The sequence below is a fragment of the Dendrobates tinctorius genome, unplaced genomic scaffold, assembly GCF_039654945.1.
Source record: "Dendrobates tinctorius isolate UK_male_01 unplaced genomic scaffold, ASM3965494v1 ptg000019l, whole genome shotgun sequence".
NCBI classification, from domain to species: domain Eukaryota; kingdom Metazoa; phylum Chordata; class Amphibia; order Anura; family Dendrobatidae; genus Dendrobates; species Dendrobates tinctorius.
The window spans coordinates 1-17,817 of record NW_027361687.1 but is presented as its reverse complement, the minus strand read 5'-3'; the positions used below and the strand labels follow the sequence as shown (position 1 = coordinate 17,817).

At 43.2% G+C, this 17,817-nt stretch overlaps 1 protein-coding gene across 1 annotated transcript in view; it reads left to right on the top strand.

The window, feature by feature from the left end:
* Positions 1–17,321, top strand: part of EXD1 (exonuclease 3'-5' domain containing 1) — a gene marked incomplete at its 3' end in the record, with an annotated part of 139,771 nt that extends 122,450 nt beyond the window's left edge. Inside the window, exons 8-11 of the mRNA XM_073567291.1 lie at positions 5,842–5,928; positions 7,912–8,016; positions 12,246–12,326; positions 17,178–17,321. Of these exons, the coding sequence (XP_073423392.1) occupies positions 5,842–5,928; positions 7,912–8,016; positions 12,246–12,326; positions 17,178–17,321 (417 nt within the window). The remainder of the gene's footprint in view (positions 1–5,841; positions 5,929–7,911; positions 8,017–12,245; positions 12,327–17,177) is intronic.
* Between the last annotated feature and the right edge of the window lie 496 nt (positions 17,322–17,817).

Here is a 17,817-nt window from a genome sequence, read left to right as displayed (position 1 = left end):
TCATTACAAACAGTGATTTATTTCACGTGTTTCTTTCTGGTAATGATGATTATGGCTTACAGCCAATGAAAACCAAAAGTCATTATCTCAGTAAATTAGAATAATTAGCAAAAAACACCTGCAAAGGCTTCCTAAGCGTTTAAAAAGGTCCCTTAGTCTGTTTTAGTAGGCTCCACAATCATGGGGAAGACTGCTGACTTGACAGATGTCCAGACGACAGTCATTGACACATTCCACAAGGAGGTAAGACACTTAAAGTCCTTGCTAAAGAAGCCGGCTGTTCAGAGTGCTGTAACCAAGCAGCCTTGAAAGGATTAAGAAAAGGCCATTCAAAAATTTGGGGGAGATTCACAAGGAGGGGACTGCTGCTGGAGTCATTGCTTCTAGAGCCACCATACACAGATGTACCCAGGACATGGGCTACAAGTGTTGCATTCCTTATGTCAAGCCACTCAAGACCAATAGGCAGCGCCAGAAGTATCTTACCTAGACCAAGGAGAAAAAGAACTGGACTCAGTGATCCAAGGTGTTGTTTTTAGATGAAAGTAAATTTTGCAATTCATTTGGAAATCAAGGTCCTGGAGTCTGGAGGAAGAGTGAAGAGGCACACACAATCCAAGCTGCTTGAGGTCTAGTGTGAAGTTTCAACAATCAGTGATGGTTTGGAGAGCCATGTCATTTGCTGGTGTAGGTTCACTATGTTTTATCAAGACCAAAGTCAGCGCAGCTGTCTAGTTAGGAAATTTTAGAGGACTTCATGCTTCCCTCTGCTGACAAGCCTTTTGGAGATGGAAATTTCATTCTCCAGCAGGACTTGGCACCTGTCCATTCTGCCAAAAATACCAATACCTGGTTTAAAAACAACAGTATCACTGTGCTTGATTGGCCAGCAAACTCGCATGACCTTAACCCCATAGTGAATCTGTCACGCTCGCGTCTTGGCTGATTGGCGTGAGCCTGAGGGGGTTGTGGCCCCACTGTGCCACAGACCAGACTACCCTGGAAGGGGCGTGACCCAGACAGCTGCCTTGGTCTTCTATGGATCCTCCAATGGTGAGGTCAGGGTTGTGCGGCAGGCAGCTGCCAGGTGCCACTCCAGGGTGTTGACTGGCTGTGACTGCTGATCCCACTTGGGGACAGGACACTTGGTCAGGTGTGAGGGGCAGGTGGGCAAGGCAGGCATGGCTGGTACCCAGGCAGGTACAGCTGAGATACAGGGCAGGCTGGCACGACTGAGACACTGGGTAGGCCGGCAAGGATGAGACACGGAGCAGGCCGGCACGGCCCCTCTTTCTCAGTTCTGCCAGAATGACCTGGAGGAGTATGGGACCACCCACAGTTCAGGCTGACACGAGATCCTTCAGTTAAGGTGAAGTAGGCGTGCCATCACGAATCATAGAGTGCCAAGTCTCTTGGTGCCCAACGAGGTCAGCTTCCAACACACAGGGTACAAGAACTTGGACCTCCTCCTGATTTGGCTGAAAGTAGGGACCTGGAAGCTTCAGACTTGACCTCTATATCAGCTGGAAACTGAAGACACCTTCACTGAGTCCAACTTTAGCCCGTTATCCCAAGATAATTGGACCTCCTCCTTTGGAACAGAGGGAAGCACCTTCGCCTTGGCATCTTCACCAGCCGGCCAAATGGAAGCCGAGAGTACCGGTACAGGATCCATCCTCTGCCCGTAATCTAGAGAAAACCGGATCTCTCCCATCGGGTTGGTGAAAAACGGGGACACATAAGCCTCTATTCCAACCTCTTCATCTTCATCTTCATTTACAGGAAGCATCTTCTGCCCATGGTCCAGAGAAAAACTTTCAGGTGACAGGGATGTTCCTGGGAACTGGTCACTGGAGATGTGTGACGAGAATGCTTCTGCTTCCCCCTCTTCGGAGACGTCATCACACCTTGACTCGATGACCAGCAGACCAGGCGAAGAAGGTGACATAGCTAACTGAGTCGGATGCAAGGGAACCAGATACCTTTTTGTCATTTGGTTGTTTCAAGTGAAGTACCTTGCTGGGCACAAGGATCGCTGGTTCAGAATGACCCATGGGCATACCAGTCAGCAAGTGGAAGACGAACGTCTTCGTATACAAAGCTCCGACCTGGAGCTGTAGTTCTTGCAGTACTAGACTGTTCTCAAAGAGGGATTGGCCACCTTTTAGACAATGCCCACGCCGGGTTATGGAGCTGAAGAATGGAGATCACGCACGGACTCTGTATGGCTGGTGGCTTGAACACACCAAAGCTCCCAGAAGGCAACAAAACAGTCATAGACTTTAATGGAGAGGGCTGTACTCTCCTACTGGCCCAGGGTTGTGGAGTACAGGCTTCACAGGGCAGAGACCTCCAGGATGTTCTTCACCAGACCAGATTCCGGCTGCAACTTTTCCAGACTCTTTTTATTAGACCTCTTGGATCTTGCACGGGAGGCCGCATTGGCAGACTATGGAACAGGGGAGTGCTGGACAGTCATTGACGGATGAGACGATTCACCCACAGGTTCCTCTTGTCTGGTGTGTCTCTGGAAGCTTGGAGGGGGAAGACTTTTCAGGAGCAGCTGGTCGAGGCATATGAAAGGCTTAACGGAAGGCCACCAGGAAGGCCCCCAGGCTCATGACGACAGGATCCCCTGCTTCCCAGAGGGGACAGGTCCATAATAAAGCATCTCCAGCTAGGTAGGACATGATGTATCCCACCTTGACCCGGTCAGAGGGGAAGCAAGCTGCATTCTGCAGGATATAGCGCAAGCACTTTTTCAGGAACCCTTGGCACTCAATAGGATCCCCATAGAACCTAGGCGGGTCTGCTGTGTCGTGCTCCTCATAGGCCAGAAGTTGCTCGTAGATAGCCTTAAAGACTAACTGGTTCAGAAGTCTCAACAATCGGAACCACGCAGGGCAGAACAAATTCTTCCGGTTGCTCATACTGGCAGCAAACAAGTTCATGACGATCTGCGAGCGGAAGGACATAGGACTCAGCAGGGACCATGGCCTGAGCAAACTGTCACGCTCATGCCTTGGCTGATTGGTGTGAGTCGGGGGGTTGTGGTCCCACTGAGCCACAGACCAGACTACCCTGGAAGGGGCATGACTAAGACAGCTGCCTTGGTCTTCTCTGGAGCTTCCAATGGTGAGGTCAGGGTTGTGCAGCAGGCAGCTGCCAGGTGCCACTCCAGGGTGGTGTCTGGCTGTGAATACTGATCCCACTCGGGGACACTTGGTCTGGTGTGGGGAGTAGGCAGGCCGGCACGGCTGAGACACGGCAGGCCAGCACGGTATGAAAAGGAACAGGTAGGTGCCTGTTCACACAGCAGGTGCAGATACCGGTATAGGCAGGAAGGAGTGGAGTATGATGGAACAGGTTTGGACCTGTTCACACAGGAGGAGCAGGTACGGGTATTGACAGGAGAGAGTGGAGTATGACAAAGCAGGTTAGGAGCTGAGCCGCAGGAGTGCGGAGCCACAAGGGGGCGGAGCTGCAAAGGTGTAGTAAACAGACAGGGAGGTCACAGGGAAAGACACAGAAGAGAAACAAGCCAAAGACAAGGAGGCAGGGGTAGGACAGAGTTCAGACAAAGTACAGGGACAAAGACTCAAGGACCAGGATATTCTGCCTCCTGAAGGGTGGACGGAGGTACTAGGCAAGACCAGGTCAGGAACTATAGCACAGAGACCAGGATATACTGCCTCCTGGAGGGCAGACAGACAGGCACAAGACAAAGCTAGAAGTGTAGCCTCTAGAGAAGGAGAAACACAGAACAGGGCCTGACTTGCTCAGTAGCAAAACACTGAGTTCAGACATTGCTCAGGCAATGTTCCAGTGGGTGGGGCAGCTCTAAATAGTAGAGGGTGCTAGGTAATTGGTCAGGGACACATTAGCCAGGTGCACCCTGACTCCATAAGAAGCAGAGATTTCAGGCGCTGCCCCCCTATACTCAGTCAGGAAACATGAACACAGCAGACAGGAGCTGGCAGCAGAGAGAAATCACAGCGTGACCTGGAGCAGTGAGTAAGTTGGTGAGTGGGGGATGGGAGGCCATGCAGCGATGTCAGCACGGTTGCTACAGAATCTATGGTGTATTGTCAGGAGGAAGACGAGAGACACCAGACCCAACAATGCAGACAAGCTGAAGGCTGCTATCAAAGCAACCTGGGCTTCCATAACACCTGAGCAATGGCACAGGCTGATCACCTCCATGCCACGCCGCATTGATGCAATAGTTGATGCAAAAGGAGCCTCGACCAAGTATTGAGTGCATTTACTGAGCATACATTTCAGTAGGCCAACATTTCAGATTTTAAAAACATTTTTCAAGCTGGTGTTATAAAGTATTCTAAGGCTACTTTCACACTTGCTTTGTTTTGCAGCGCGTTTTTCCCGCAAAAAAAGCATGAAAAAAACGCAGCATTTTTATGCGTTTGTATGCGTTTTTAGTGCGTTTTTACCGCGTTTGCGTTTTTTTCCAACATTAGTTGGCCCCTCACACTAACCCAAACCATGACTTTACTGACCCTAACCCTTAACCAAACCATACCCTGACCCTAACCCTAACCCTTAAGCAAACCATACTAACCCTAACCCTTAACCAAACCCTACTAACCCAAACCCTAACTAACCCTAACCCTTAACCAAACCATACTAACCCAAACCCTAACCCTAAACCCCTTAACTAACCCTAACTCTAACCCAAACCCCTAAATTCCATTGTCTAATGGTCAACAAAAAAACGCATGCGCAAAAAAACGCATACATGAGCATGCCAATGCGCACCCATAGACTTATAATGGGTGTCTTGCTGTAAAAAAAATGCATTGCGCGCGCATGCGTTTTTTTGAGGCAAGTCGGACGCCCAAAAAATGCAACAGGATGCATTTTGTGCGCCCGAGCGCACACCACAAAAAAGCGCATGCGCGTAAAAGCGCATACAAACGCATGTGTATGCGCACATAAGCGCATCACATGCAAAATATAGGAAAAAAAACGCATGCGTTTTTTAGCGCTAAAATACAGCGCAAAAAAACGCAAGTGTGAAACCAGCCTAATTTCCTGAGATAATGACTTTTGGGTTTTCATTAGCTGTAAGCCAGAGTCATCAACATTAACAGAAATAAACACATGAAATAGATCACTCTGTGTGTAATGACTCTATATAATATGAGTTTTCACTTTTTGTATAGAACTGAAAAAAATGTACTTGTTCATATATTCTAATTTTGTGAGAAGCACCTGTATTCGTCATCTTTGCGAAATAATTAGATGATGTTCTCCACTATGGTACTGTATTACAAGTTGGCAAAAATGTTGTGACTTATTCATAAACTCTGAAATGATGAATTGGCTGAAAATATCTGCATGATGAAAACCTTGGGCATGTTGACGCCTAACTGAATATCGAACTTAAAAATGGTGCAAAGCAATAAATTTGGAGCAAATATAAAAAATCTCTAAAATCTAAATTTTTACTCCAAGAAACTATTCTCAAAAAAATAAAGAATCCGGGCCTACAAGTTTGAAAGGTGAAAAGGTCTCCAATTTTATTGAAAATGAAAGATTATTTTTATATTTTATTTATTTATTTATTTATTTATTTATTTATTTATTTTGAAACTCACATGTGAACCTAAATTTATCAAGGCAAAGTTTAGTGTGTGTGGAAAAAAAAAAAAAAGCTTAAAATCCCTTTAGAAACAAAAAACATTACCAAGTAATTGAAACTTAAAATGTCCAAAATACGCTGTGTCTTTAAGGGGTTAGAAATTAATTGCTTGCCTTTTGACTAAAGTGGAATGTGTTGTATTGGAATAACGTTTGCTAAAAAATATTTATTTTTATCAGATCATGTATCTCCAGAATCAAAAAGTACTCGGTTTAGCAGCCGTTGCATTGAATATGTCTTGCCATGGTAAGCTCTGCTGGCTGCAGGTAAGAGATTGGGTTACTTGTGTGTTTTGGCTCAGAACTTTAATCTTTGAGTGCAGTCAAGTTCTTCTTGTACTTGACAGCAGCTGCCTAGCTCTGGATACTACAGTTTGCTGTCCTCAAAGGAATTTTTGTATCCCATGTGCTCAGTGTTTTTCCATTTAGTACACAAGTATCCTCTTTAGAGCAAGCTGACTTCCTCGCTAGTGTCACTTATTGGATGTATCAATCCTAGAGGTCAACCCTGACCCTTTAATGAGCTTTGCCACATGACTTAAGATAGGAAGCCAAATCTGAACACTCCATTTTCAGACACGTTTCGGATTGTTTGCCCTTCATTAGTGCAAAGCAGGAGGTCTAATTTGGCTTAGTGAGAGGCCGCTGACAAGGGGCTCATGGGGGGATCGTTTCTCCTTGTGGAAAGTGCCAAGTCGACTAAAGATGATTTATAGGGCATACACTGTTCCTCTGGGAAATTAAATATTAAAGAAGCTTCTTCAGGAAAGAAGTGGACTGGAACTCTAGTGTCACCTATTAGATGTAGCAATCCTAAACGTCAGTATCGACCCTTTAATTAGCCTTGCCACATGCCATGTAAAAGTTTAATGTATTTTGCCAGTGCAAAACATTATCCTATTTTCTGCCTTAGCCTCCATCTTCTCCAAATATACAGTTGTGCTTAAAAGTTTACATACCACAGCAGAATTTTTTTGATCATGGTCATTTGGATGTTTTGGGTTGTCCTTATGATTTAAAAAGAGAAAACACGGTAGTTTGACAAAAAATGGCTTCACCCAACCACTAACCATAAGTGGAGAAAAAGTTTTGGTGTTATCATTCATACTCTCTGAAAAAAGGCCAAGAAAGGAAGAATTCTTCTAATTTAAGAAGGTATAAGTTTATTATAAACACGATCATTAATACACCCATATTGGTGCATGTAACAAAAATGTCATATAAAGCCAGTACAAGAAACACGTCTAGAAAAGAGCTCAGGTAGAGAATGGCGTGTGCAGCCTTATTACATCAAATAATTATATAGTAAAGTGCATAGTGCAATTAAGTAGCTGGAAGAACAGGGGTAAGATATTGGGGCAGTCATTAGTATATACCACATTGATAGTAGTAGCTTTAGAATATAAGTTCTTACCCATGATATGATGTATCAGGACACACACCACACTGCCCCAATGTGCGTTTCGCATTTGATTCCTCAGGGTGCTATGCATATATATACTAATGACTGCCCCAATACCTTACCCCTGTCCTTTATGCTATTGAATTGAAAAAGTACATCTTGCCAACCATTAATTATGGGAGTGGATCAAATTTTCCTTTTTGTAATTTTGAAAATGTAAAAGATGGAAAAATAAAAAAATATATATTTGCCTAAAATATAAAGGAAATATGTGTAATCTTTAACTTTAGCCCTTTTAGAGATAATTTCATCTTCAACTTGCTTAGTTTTCACAATAACAGTAATTTTGACCAGGGGTGCACAAACTTTTACATGCCATCATGCCATTGTATAGTGAAAATCACAATTTCCTATGAGTGCTGGCTTTCACAGGCGTTTTGTAATGACAGGCATTGGGGTCTTCAGCAGTAGCCCGGCTGTCATGGCAACCCATCGGCACCCCGCGATCACGTTACGGGCGTGCCGATGGGCGGGTGGAATGAAGAGGGATTTTACAAGTTAACAACCATGGGCAAAGCTCCACTCCACCTGCGACTGTAAAGAGGTACATGATGGCACCCCTCCTTAATATACAGCTCTGCCTTCTCGCCACACCATGGAACTCGGAGCTCTTGTACTTGGTTTTAACAGTCATTCTGAGCTGACAATTTCTTTCAAGGCTCAAAATAGCTTGGTCCTAGGAGGTAAATTTGACTTCCATGTAAATTTGAGTTATTTTTCAGGTGAGCTTTGAATTTACAAAAATATCATTTATGCTTTTTTTACGTACTTTTTTTTTCTTTTGATAGGTAGCAACCAAAACTCGTGTATATATTTTTGACATTCTTCTCTTGGGACCAAAAGTTTTCAAGAATGGACTTCAGATGGTGCTTGAAGATAAAGGCATCCTAAAGGTTCTTATTGGTTTCTTTTTCCTTATAAATCAAAACGAAACTATAAAAAGTGTACTTGGTTCTATTTTATTTGTATCACTGGTCAGTGAAATCACTATTGATGACCTCTAGCTGGAACTTTGCTCCTTGCTATTCTTGAACACTTTCTGAATTTTAATTTTAGAGAATCTCCTAAAGCCACAATCCATGTAAATAGGCAAAAAGGCATAACTATGAATACCCCCCCCCCCGCAAAAAAAAGCTTTTTCCGAGCCAAATAAAATGTGTATAATAACTTTTTACAAATATACATAAAAGAATATTAAAGCATATGTATGTAATAAGAATTTCTTTGGAACTTGATTGGGGCTGCTTATTCGCCATCCACCATCACGACTATCCTACATTGCAATCTTTCATCAATTTTAATCTCCGTGGACGGCAGAGAATCTACAGTGCCATGGTTTGTACAGTTCTTGATTATGTTGTGCACTGTGGACAAAGGAACATAAAGATCTGTGGAGATGGACTTGTAACCTTGAAATTGTTGACATTGTTCAGCAATTTTAGTTCTCAAGTCCTCAGACAGTTCTCTTTTCCTCTTTCTATTCTCCATGCTTAGTGTGGCACACACAGACAAACAATGCAGATTGAGTCAACTTCTCCCCCTTTTATCTGGTTTCAGGTGTGATTTTCATATTGCTTGCACCTGATACTTGCCACATGTGAGTTTGAACGAGCATCACATGCTTGAAACAAAATTGTTTACCCACAAATTTGGAAAGGTGCCAACGATTTTGTCTGGCCCATTCTTGGTGTTTTGTATTAAAGGGGTTGTCCGGGCTTTTCACATAATCTCAGTACATATCTGGGCTGCAGAATTATGACAATAAGTAATTTACTTTCTGTCACTAGTTTGCACGGTTTTTTAGATATTCTGAACAGAACGTCCAAGGGGGGGTGTGTTATGGCATTGAAATGAGAACTAGTTGTAACCTCCTACTCTACTCCAAACATGCCCTCTATAGCAACAACCCCACCCTCCATAGCTACAGGCCCTCCCCGACCACATGAAGAAGCCCTCATCACACAGTAACAAATCCTCCCCCTCTAGCAGCCTCAGTGCAGAGAGCAGCTGCTTCTCCCCCAGACACACGCTGAACAGTGTTCTATGGAAAGTGAAACTAGTGAGGAGGGAAAATCGTCCTGTATTCTGGGCCACTCCATGATTACAATACATAACTCATTATCAGTAATTCCTTCCCTCACTGTCCCAGGCTGCTGGCAGCAGTGAGAACAGACTGTGTGATGGCCAGTGATGGGGGGTCTGCAGCTTCTAATCTGCACAAGGGCTGGCAGTCAATGATGTCATCTGTTGTGTGACAAAGCCTCTGCTGTGTGAATGAGACAGCTCTGTGTCACTGATGTCTTCACACAGCAGCAGATTTGGTGCAGTGTATGTGTGAGCACTGTGTCTCTAATGACACAAATACTGATGGGAGCAGCCTGTCCCAGAATACAGGACGATTTTCCCTCCTCACTAGTTTCACTTTCCATAGAACACTGTTCAGCGTGTGTCTGGGGGAGGAGCAGCTGCTCTCTGCCCTGAGGCTGCTAGAGGGGGAGGATTTGTTACTGTGTGATGAGGGCTTCATGTGGATGGGGAGGGCCTGTAGCTATGGAGGGTGGGGTTGCTGCTATAGAGGGCAGGTTTGGCGTAGAGTAGGAGGTTACGACTAGTTCTCATTTCAGTGCCATAACACCCTCCCCCTTGGATGTTCTGTTCAGAATATCTAGAAAACCGTGCAAACTAGTGACAGTAAATTACTTACTGTCATAATTCTGCAGCCCAGATATGTACTGAGATTATGTGAAAAGCCCGGACAACCCCTTTAAATTATATTCAGTTTTTCCTTTTTTCTCAGTCTTTTTGCTGTTCCAAAACACACAAAGGAAATAAAATGTGTATAGTAAAATATGTGTAATTGCAATAATTTTCTGGGAGAAATACTTTTTTTTCTGGAACAATTTCAGGGGTGCCAACAATTTCATCCTTGACTGTATATATGCATACATGTGGTTTGGTGTCTGAGCTCTCTGAGTTGTATACTTGATTTTGTCCTTTCCATATTTCTAATTTTCTGAGACATATCTACATTATTTTTCTATGATTTTGACGGCTATTATGACATCTTATCGATTTGTAGAGTTTATTATATTATATATACTATGACCGTTTAGGATATTGCCATTTCCTTTCCAGGTGTACCCAGTTTTAATTTTAAGTAAAAAGGACCTTTCACCAATTAGAGCATATCAAATGGACTTCATCATTGAATAATACTGCAGAGCTGAATAAAAACATAGTTTTTATTTTTTCCTCTCCGTTTTGGAGATATTAGCGCTTGCAAAGCTTAGGTTATAATTTATATTAAGATGTTAGCAAAGATTCTTGTTTTGGAAGTGTGTACTTCCTCTGCATGTTGTTGATCAATCACAGTCCGGGAGCAACATACAGGGGAAAAAAAGAACACGCCCATTAAAATAGGCACTCAGCGTGAGACCTGTGATGACTGATGGTCTGCTCTCCTCACCTGTCTGCAGACTGGGAGTACAGAAGAGATTACAAACACTTTTCAGTTTTCAAACCACAGGAGTTAGTGTAGGAGGAAGGGCATTACAGTTGAGCTGAGCTTTGTCACATTATAAACACCATTTCAGCTCTAGTTCTCCTCTCTCGGTGCGGTAAGCTCTGAACCTTCCCTCTACAAACCCTCAAAAGTGTCCACGACTTGCAGACTACACCCTTGTGAGTACTCATTAATGTGTGTAGTGACTATATTGATCCTTCAGGTATTTAATAGAAATTGGTACGCAGTCAATGTTGTAGAATAAAAATTACAAATACATTATGCCCATAAATTGTTAAAATGTAATTCCCACAAGATCAATCGTACCTCGGTGGCTTTAAATCCTAAGTTGTCAACTGCTGTCTATTTCCAAAAGTGCTTGCTGATCCAGATATTGCCCCCTGAAAACTTACATGTCGGAGGCTTTGGTTACCTGCTTGCCTGTGCACACGTCTTGTGCTTTTTGTTATAACCAGTCGCACATGCTCAGTAGATATCTAGTGTTCTTGAAAAATCTGCTGCAAATCCTGGAGGGTTGTCAGGAAAATTGTGCATAACATACCCATGTTTTTTTTTGCGTGCATTTGTTATGCTTTTTTTTTTTTTTTTCTTTTTTCATTTTTTTTGACAATGGAGATGTGTGAGGGTTTGTTCACTGCGCGATGTCATTCTTGGGTTCTTTGAATGCTCTTCATTGCATTTTTGATGGAGGTGTAGTGATTGAACAATGTTTCTATTTTTTGTCTTTATCGCAGTTACTGTATGGTTTAATTTATTTTATTTTTTGCTTTCATACATCAGACTTACGCAGACATGTTGATACCAAATCTGCTTATTTTTGTTTGTTTTTAATGGGAAAGGAAAGTGATTTTAATTTTTACATTTTATAGTAAAATGCCGTTTATGTATTTTTTTTTACTTTTTTTGTCTCCTTCAGGGGCTCAAACCTGTTGATCTTATTGTCCTGTAAAGTGTAATAAATAAATTAACGTTCTTTCACAGGATAACAAAGATCGTAGCCATGACAAACCATCGGCACCCCACGTTCGCACCATGGGGAGCTATTGGAAGCAAGGGTGCGCTCCCTGGCAATCATGTCCTTTAAATAACCACTTCCAGTGATGGACGGACTGCAGCATTTAAATGATTTAACAGCAGCAATCAGAGCTAGCTGTGGTCACTGCTGATATGGTGACATTTGCTAAATGTTGTGCATGTTCAGCTCCTGAGCCCGCTCCTTTTATGAGGACCCGGCATAAACCTACATATTAGTGTCCGACGTCAGGATGGGGTTTAAAGAGGGAGTAAAATTACACTGATGTCACTAGTTTTTAGCTCTCTTTTTATACATCTGAAAATTTGATTCGTATTTGCAACTTGATGTATTGCTTTATTGTATTTACGAAAGCGTCATTTTTTTTTTGTATTTTATGGTGGGACCACCACATGTCAGACCTCTATTGGGATATCCGAAAAGCTGACTCAAATCCCCAGTAATGTTATCTAATTACCTGGCTAATAGAATGTGACTATTTGTTAGAGGTACTGATTGCTTTAAAAAAAAACATTTCTGTAATATTTTTTTCTAATGAAAATTTTAAAAATGTTTCCTTTTTGTAGGTTGTTCATGACTGTCGTTGGCTTGGGAATTTTTTGTTCCATAAATACAGTGTGGTACTCACCAATGTATTTGATACACAGGTATGGTTTTAATACTAATGCACAAGCAAAACGCATAAATACAATAAGGATATATAGTATTCACAGGAGTAGAACTACATCCTAAAAATGTTAAAGGATAGGTTAATAATCCATATTTAAAGAGGAGCCATCACCAGGTCAAAAGTCAACAGTTTTTGCTTTTATTTTACTCCCACTGCTCCCCTGAGTATTAATATTTTGGTTTTTTTTTTAATCTGCCAGACTGTGTCAGAGATATGAGCTTTTTTATTCAGTGCTTTATTTCCCCCCAATGGGCATGGCTCATTAAATTATCTGGGGGCGTGGCTCACTGGATTCTCTGAGGGTGTGTATCACTGAATTCTCTGGGGCGTGGCTCACTGGATTCTCTGGTGTTGTGGCTCTCTGGGGGGCGTGACTCAGTTATCTGGGGCGTGACTCACTGGATTCTCTGGGGGCGTGGCTCGCTGGGTTCTCTGGGGGCGTGGCTCGCTGGGTTCTCTGGGGGCGTGGCTGGCTGGGTTCTCTGAGGGAGTCGCTCTCTAGGGGTGTGACTCATTGGGTTCTCTGGGAGTGTGGCTCACTAGGTTCTCTGGGGGTGTGACTCACTGGGTTCTCTGGAGACATGGCTCACTGGATTTTCTGGTGCTGGATGCTCTGCATTATTTCCCTGTTAACACCACCCCCTTCGTAAAAACCCTATCTTTTGGAACCGTATGGCAAATTTAACAAATACTCAAGGGATCAGCAGCAATCAAATAAGCACAAAAAATGACCACTTCCTATTGACAGATCCTCTATAAAAGAAGGCTGCCAAACCCGGAAACACTATTTAAACTGACCATATGGTCATTTAGGGGATTTAGCTCCTACAAAAACAAATCATACTGTACAAATGATACTTTTTGGTGTAATAAATATTCCCTTTGATGTTTTTAAAAAGCAGTTTGTCCAATATGCGACTCGGGGTGTTCAGTGCATCACTGAGAGTGCCAAGCATTCAGCTCACCGTTCCTTCTCTCAATTACTATGCTTAGCCGCCATGTATCTGACAAAGAAATCTCTGGCATGAGAGCACACAGTGTTACTGGAGGAGGCCTCTCTACAGCCAATGCTCACTACACCCACTGGCACATCAATAACATACAGAAGTGGCAAGGTACGGTAATACAAGGGCAGAGTGGTGGTCTGAGTGCTTGGCTATGCCAAAGATGCACATAACACCTTTATTTGCATATTAAACTAATTTATGCACATCAAAGACAACAGCTAAAGTAATATTTCTTCTGTGACAGACAGACCTGTATGGTGCAAGTCGGAAGCATGCAGCGGGGTGAGGCTGACCCATATCTGGCAGGAAATGGCAGTGTGTTACAACGAGGATTTGCCTCTAAGAATTGCGGGTTTATCATTAACCTATTAAATCCCACTGTCAAACTCTGACACTGGAAGTTAACAAAGGCCGGTTTGGGGATGCGTAATTTCATGTGCCCAGCAGTGCACCCCTGACGTGGTCACGGGTCACCGATGGGGTTGGTTTGACCGCAGCGGGTCTTTTGAAGACTTCCATGCTTGTCATTATGGTGCGCTGTTGAAACCCTGCCTGTGGCCAGGCTGCAAAGGAGATCTTGATTGTCACTATATGCAGAAATACTGTGGCATTTCTTTATATAGCACAAGCGAACATAAAGAACATTGAAGAGAGGGGGAAAACACTTGGGAATTAGGGATGATGGACGTATATGGAAACCATTAACCCCATCCCAACATTGGACGTAAATTTACGCCGATGTCTGACTCCCTCCCCTTGACATGTGACTGCAACAGCCGCGGGTGGCATCATGATCCACCCGTGGTTATTAACCCATAAAATGACACTTTCAAACTCTTGACAGTGGCATTTAACATGCGCTTCTGGCGCAATTGTGCTAGAAATCCGCCCATCGGTGACCCCCATCACATGATCGCGGGTCACCAATGGGTTAGCATGACAACCATAGGTCTCCTGCAGACCTCTATGGTTGTCACTGCTGGTTTGCTGTGAGCACCGCCTGGTTGTCGGCTCACATAGCAAGTGAAGTATTCTACTACATACTGGTGTTCTGATCATCGCCTGTATGTAGCAGATCCGATAGGGTTATGGCAGCTTTCTAGTCTCCCATAGTAAAACCAATTGTGCCATTCAAAAGTACAACTCATCCCGCAAAAAAACAAACTCTCACATGGCCATATTGATGGAAAAATAAAAAAGTTATGGCTCTGGGAAGAAAAGGAGCAAAAAAAATGAAAATGCAAAACCAAAAATACCTCTGGTCGTTAAGGGGTTAAGCTAAGTGTTTTCCTAGTGGGATTTGTCTATAATGAGCAATGAAGATGTGTTCATTATTATCTTCAGACATTTTGACCTTTCTTGTAAGTTATTTGTGTGACATATTGAAATAGATATGTTGGCAGGTATTTACTTTGCACTGAGAACATAGATGGTGCTAATATGAATTATCCTCCCCTTTCTGTATCCTGGGTATACACTATATTATATTCCTGTGTCTGCTGAGAGTATTTTCTGATACATGTCTATGACTATTGCCTTTATCTACTTTCTGCACTAATGGGGTGGTGTTTGTTCTGTTTGGGATCAGAGTAGTTACTTATTATGATAACCTAGGGGATATTCTACACTGGGCAGGAGCACCACATTGTTTTATTAAGATACAAGCCTCCGCGGGTGGGTAGAGGACAGTTTAGGGTCATCTTCCTCCCCCTTCATAGATGAAGGGACAGAATATCCAGTATTTCTCTAGTCACCTTCCACCACAGCAGTATTGGAATTAGTGCTGTCGTGAAAGGTTCCTAGAAACCGAATTAGAGTGTGTGCACACCCTGCGGTTCCGCAGCGGATTTGGCCGCTGCGGATCCGCAGCAGTTTTTGCTGCTGTGTACAGTACCATAATATACTATGGATATTAAAAACCGCAGTGCAGACGGTGCGGATTCTTCCGCGCGGTTTTCCTGCGGTTTCAAAACCGCAGAAAGAATTGACATGTCCATTCTTTCTGCGGATTCCGCTGCGGTTTGCCATCTCCTCCATTGAGGAGATGCAAAACCGCAGGCCAATCCGCAGGTAAAACTGCAGGTCTTTTGACCTGCAGATTTACCTGCGGATTTTAGAAAATCCGCGCGGCCAAATCCACACCCCCATTCCGCAGCGTGTGCACATACCCTTACCGGTAATACTAATTCTATTTTAATGATCTTTTTCCTTTTCTCTGATCTTGTGATTGTATTGCCCTTTCTCTGATTGGTTAAGGCCCATTATACTTCATCATCTTCTGGTTGTATTCGCCAACACAGCACTAATTAAAAAAATGGAAGATCTTTTGTTTTTCCAGTTCCTTTAGGCTATGTGCCCACGTAGCGTTTTAAACCGGACACTCAAAACCGGACTCCTTCCCAGAAATTGCATGTTTTTTTCTGCGCGATTTTACCGCGATTATGTTCGCCATTTTCGCGTGCGAAATTCAAGCACTTTCCATGCGATTTGAAGCATCGTTTGGAAAGTGATTGACAGGTTGGTCACACTCATCAAACATAGTGTTTGAGAAGTGCGAGCAACTTTTTACTATTGAGGCCGCCTATGCGGCATCAATAGTAAAAGATAGAATGTTAAAAATGATAAAAAAAAAATAAAAAATCGGGGTATATTTACCTTCCGACGTCCCGCGCAGTCTCAGCAACGCTCCCGTTCCCAGCGATGCCTTGCGAGACCTGTGATGACGTTGGTCTCGCGTTGCTATAGCGATCTCACGAGACCGATAGAGTAACGCGAGACTACGTCATCACAGGACCTTGCCGCAAGGCATTACTGGGAACGCTGAGGCCCGGGAAGGCTGCGCGTGACACCGGAAGGTAAATATACCCCGATTTTTTTTATTTTTTCTTCTTTTTGTTTTTCAGGGATATGGTACCAAGGGCCTGGAGGACAGTCTCCTCTCCTCCACACCGTGGGTACCAACCGCACATGAGACGCTTAACTTCGCGCATGGTGGGCATAGCCACATGCGGGAAGTAAGCGATTCTCATGCATTCCTATGGGTGCGGAATCGCGGCAATTCTTTACGATTCCGCAAAAAGAATGAGCATGCTGCATTTTTTTCCGCGATGCAATTCCGCCGCGGAAAAAAGCGCAGCATTAGCACAGCATGTGCGGAATGCCATAGGAATGCATGGGGTGTGTTATGTACGAGTTTTTTTAAACGTTTTCGTGCTGAAAATTGCGGCAAAAGCGCTTAAAAATCGCATCGTGGGCACACAGCCTTACTCTCACCTTGAGTTGACAGATTAGGAGGCTGAATTCATGGAAGTTCATTATGCCGGTCACTGAACGGCAGCTTTGCACCAAAAATGTATGATGCTCTGATCACAAACATTAATGTTTAAATTTGGGTGTCAGTTTCTGATTTTGCACAGAAAAGAAGAAAGGAAAAATGATTATGCTCATGTAAGACCATCTAGTATGACTACAACAGAGCACTTCCTCTCTAAGCTGCTTTCTAGATTAAGTCTATGGTGATCCGCCAAAAACGTATGCAAAATAGGTGACACATGAGCAACAAAAATGGCGTGGGATATCAAGATTTTTTTAGTATTCCATATACCTCAGCAACCTTTCCTTGAGATCTATTCTTCCTGCAGCCTAGAATGTATTATATATGAAAGGATACTTGTAGAATGGCGCCGTTCCCGACCACTTGCTTGTCCTGTCATGGTCTATACATTAGAGAGTGATTTTATTATTAATGCAATGTTAGTCCTCTTATTTTAGGATGTCTATGAAATACTATACTGAATCTGTTATATGTTGTTTTTTTATAGGTAGCAGATGTCTACCTTTTCTCTATGGAAACTGGTGGTTTTCTTCCCAATCGCACAAGTTCATCTATAGAATGTTTGACTCGATATCTCAACTTGCCGTCCTCTGAAGTTTCTTTCTTAAAGTACAAGCAAACAATAATAAAGGTTAGTGATTCTAAAAAGAATAACCTAAACCTGTATAAGGCTACATTCCCACGATCTGGAGCTAGCAGCGCTTTGAACGCAGTGTTTTTTCACTGCACCCAAAGTTCTCCCGTCAGTTGAGCACAGGTAAATCCGTATGTGATCACTGAACGTACGGAATTACCACGTTCAGTATATTTCTATTGAATACATTTGTGTTGCCGAGACTGGTGTCTCTGTAAGAGAAAGTGGTCCTGAAAGACGCACCACATGGCAGTGTTCACAGGCGCACATACACACATAGTAGACATCAGATTTCTAGAAATCCCATCCACTGTGCTGTAACATCTGGCCGCTGCCGTTTTGATGCTGCGTAAATACGCAGCATGCAACCCGCAGCAATTCCTGATCGTGGGCACTTACTCTTAATAGTACCTTGACAAATCTCCCCACAATATCATAGGACAAAAACATTGATGTTTTGAGTTTGGAGACTTAAAAGGATTACCACTACCTG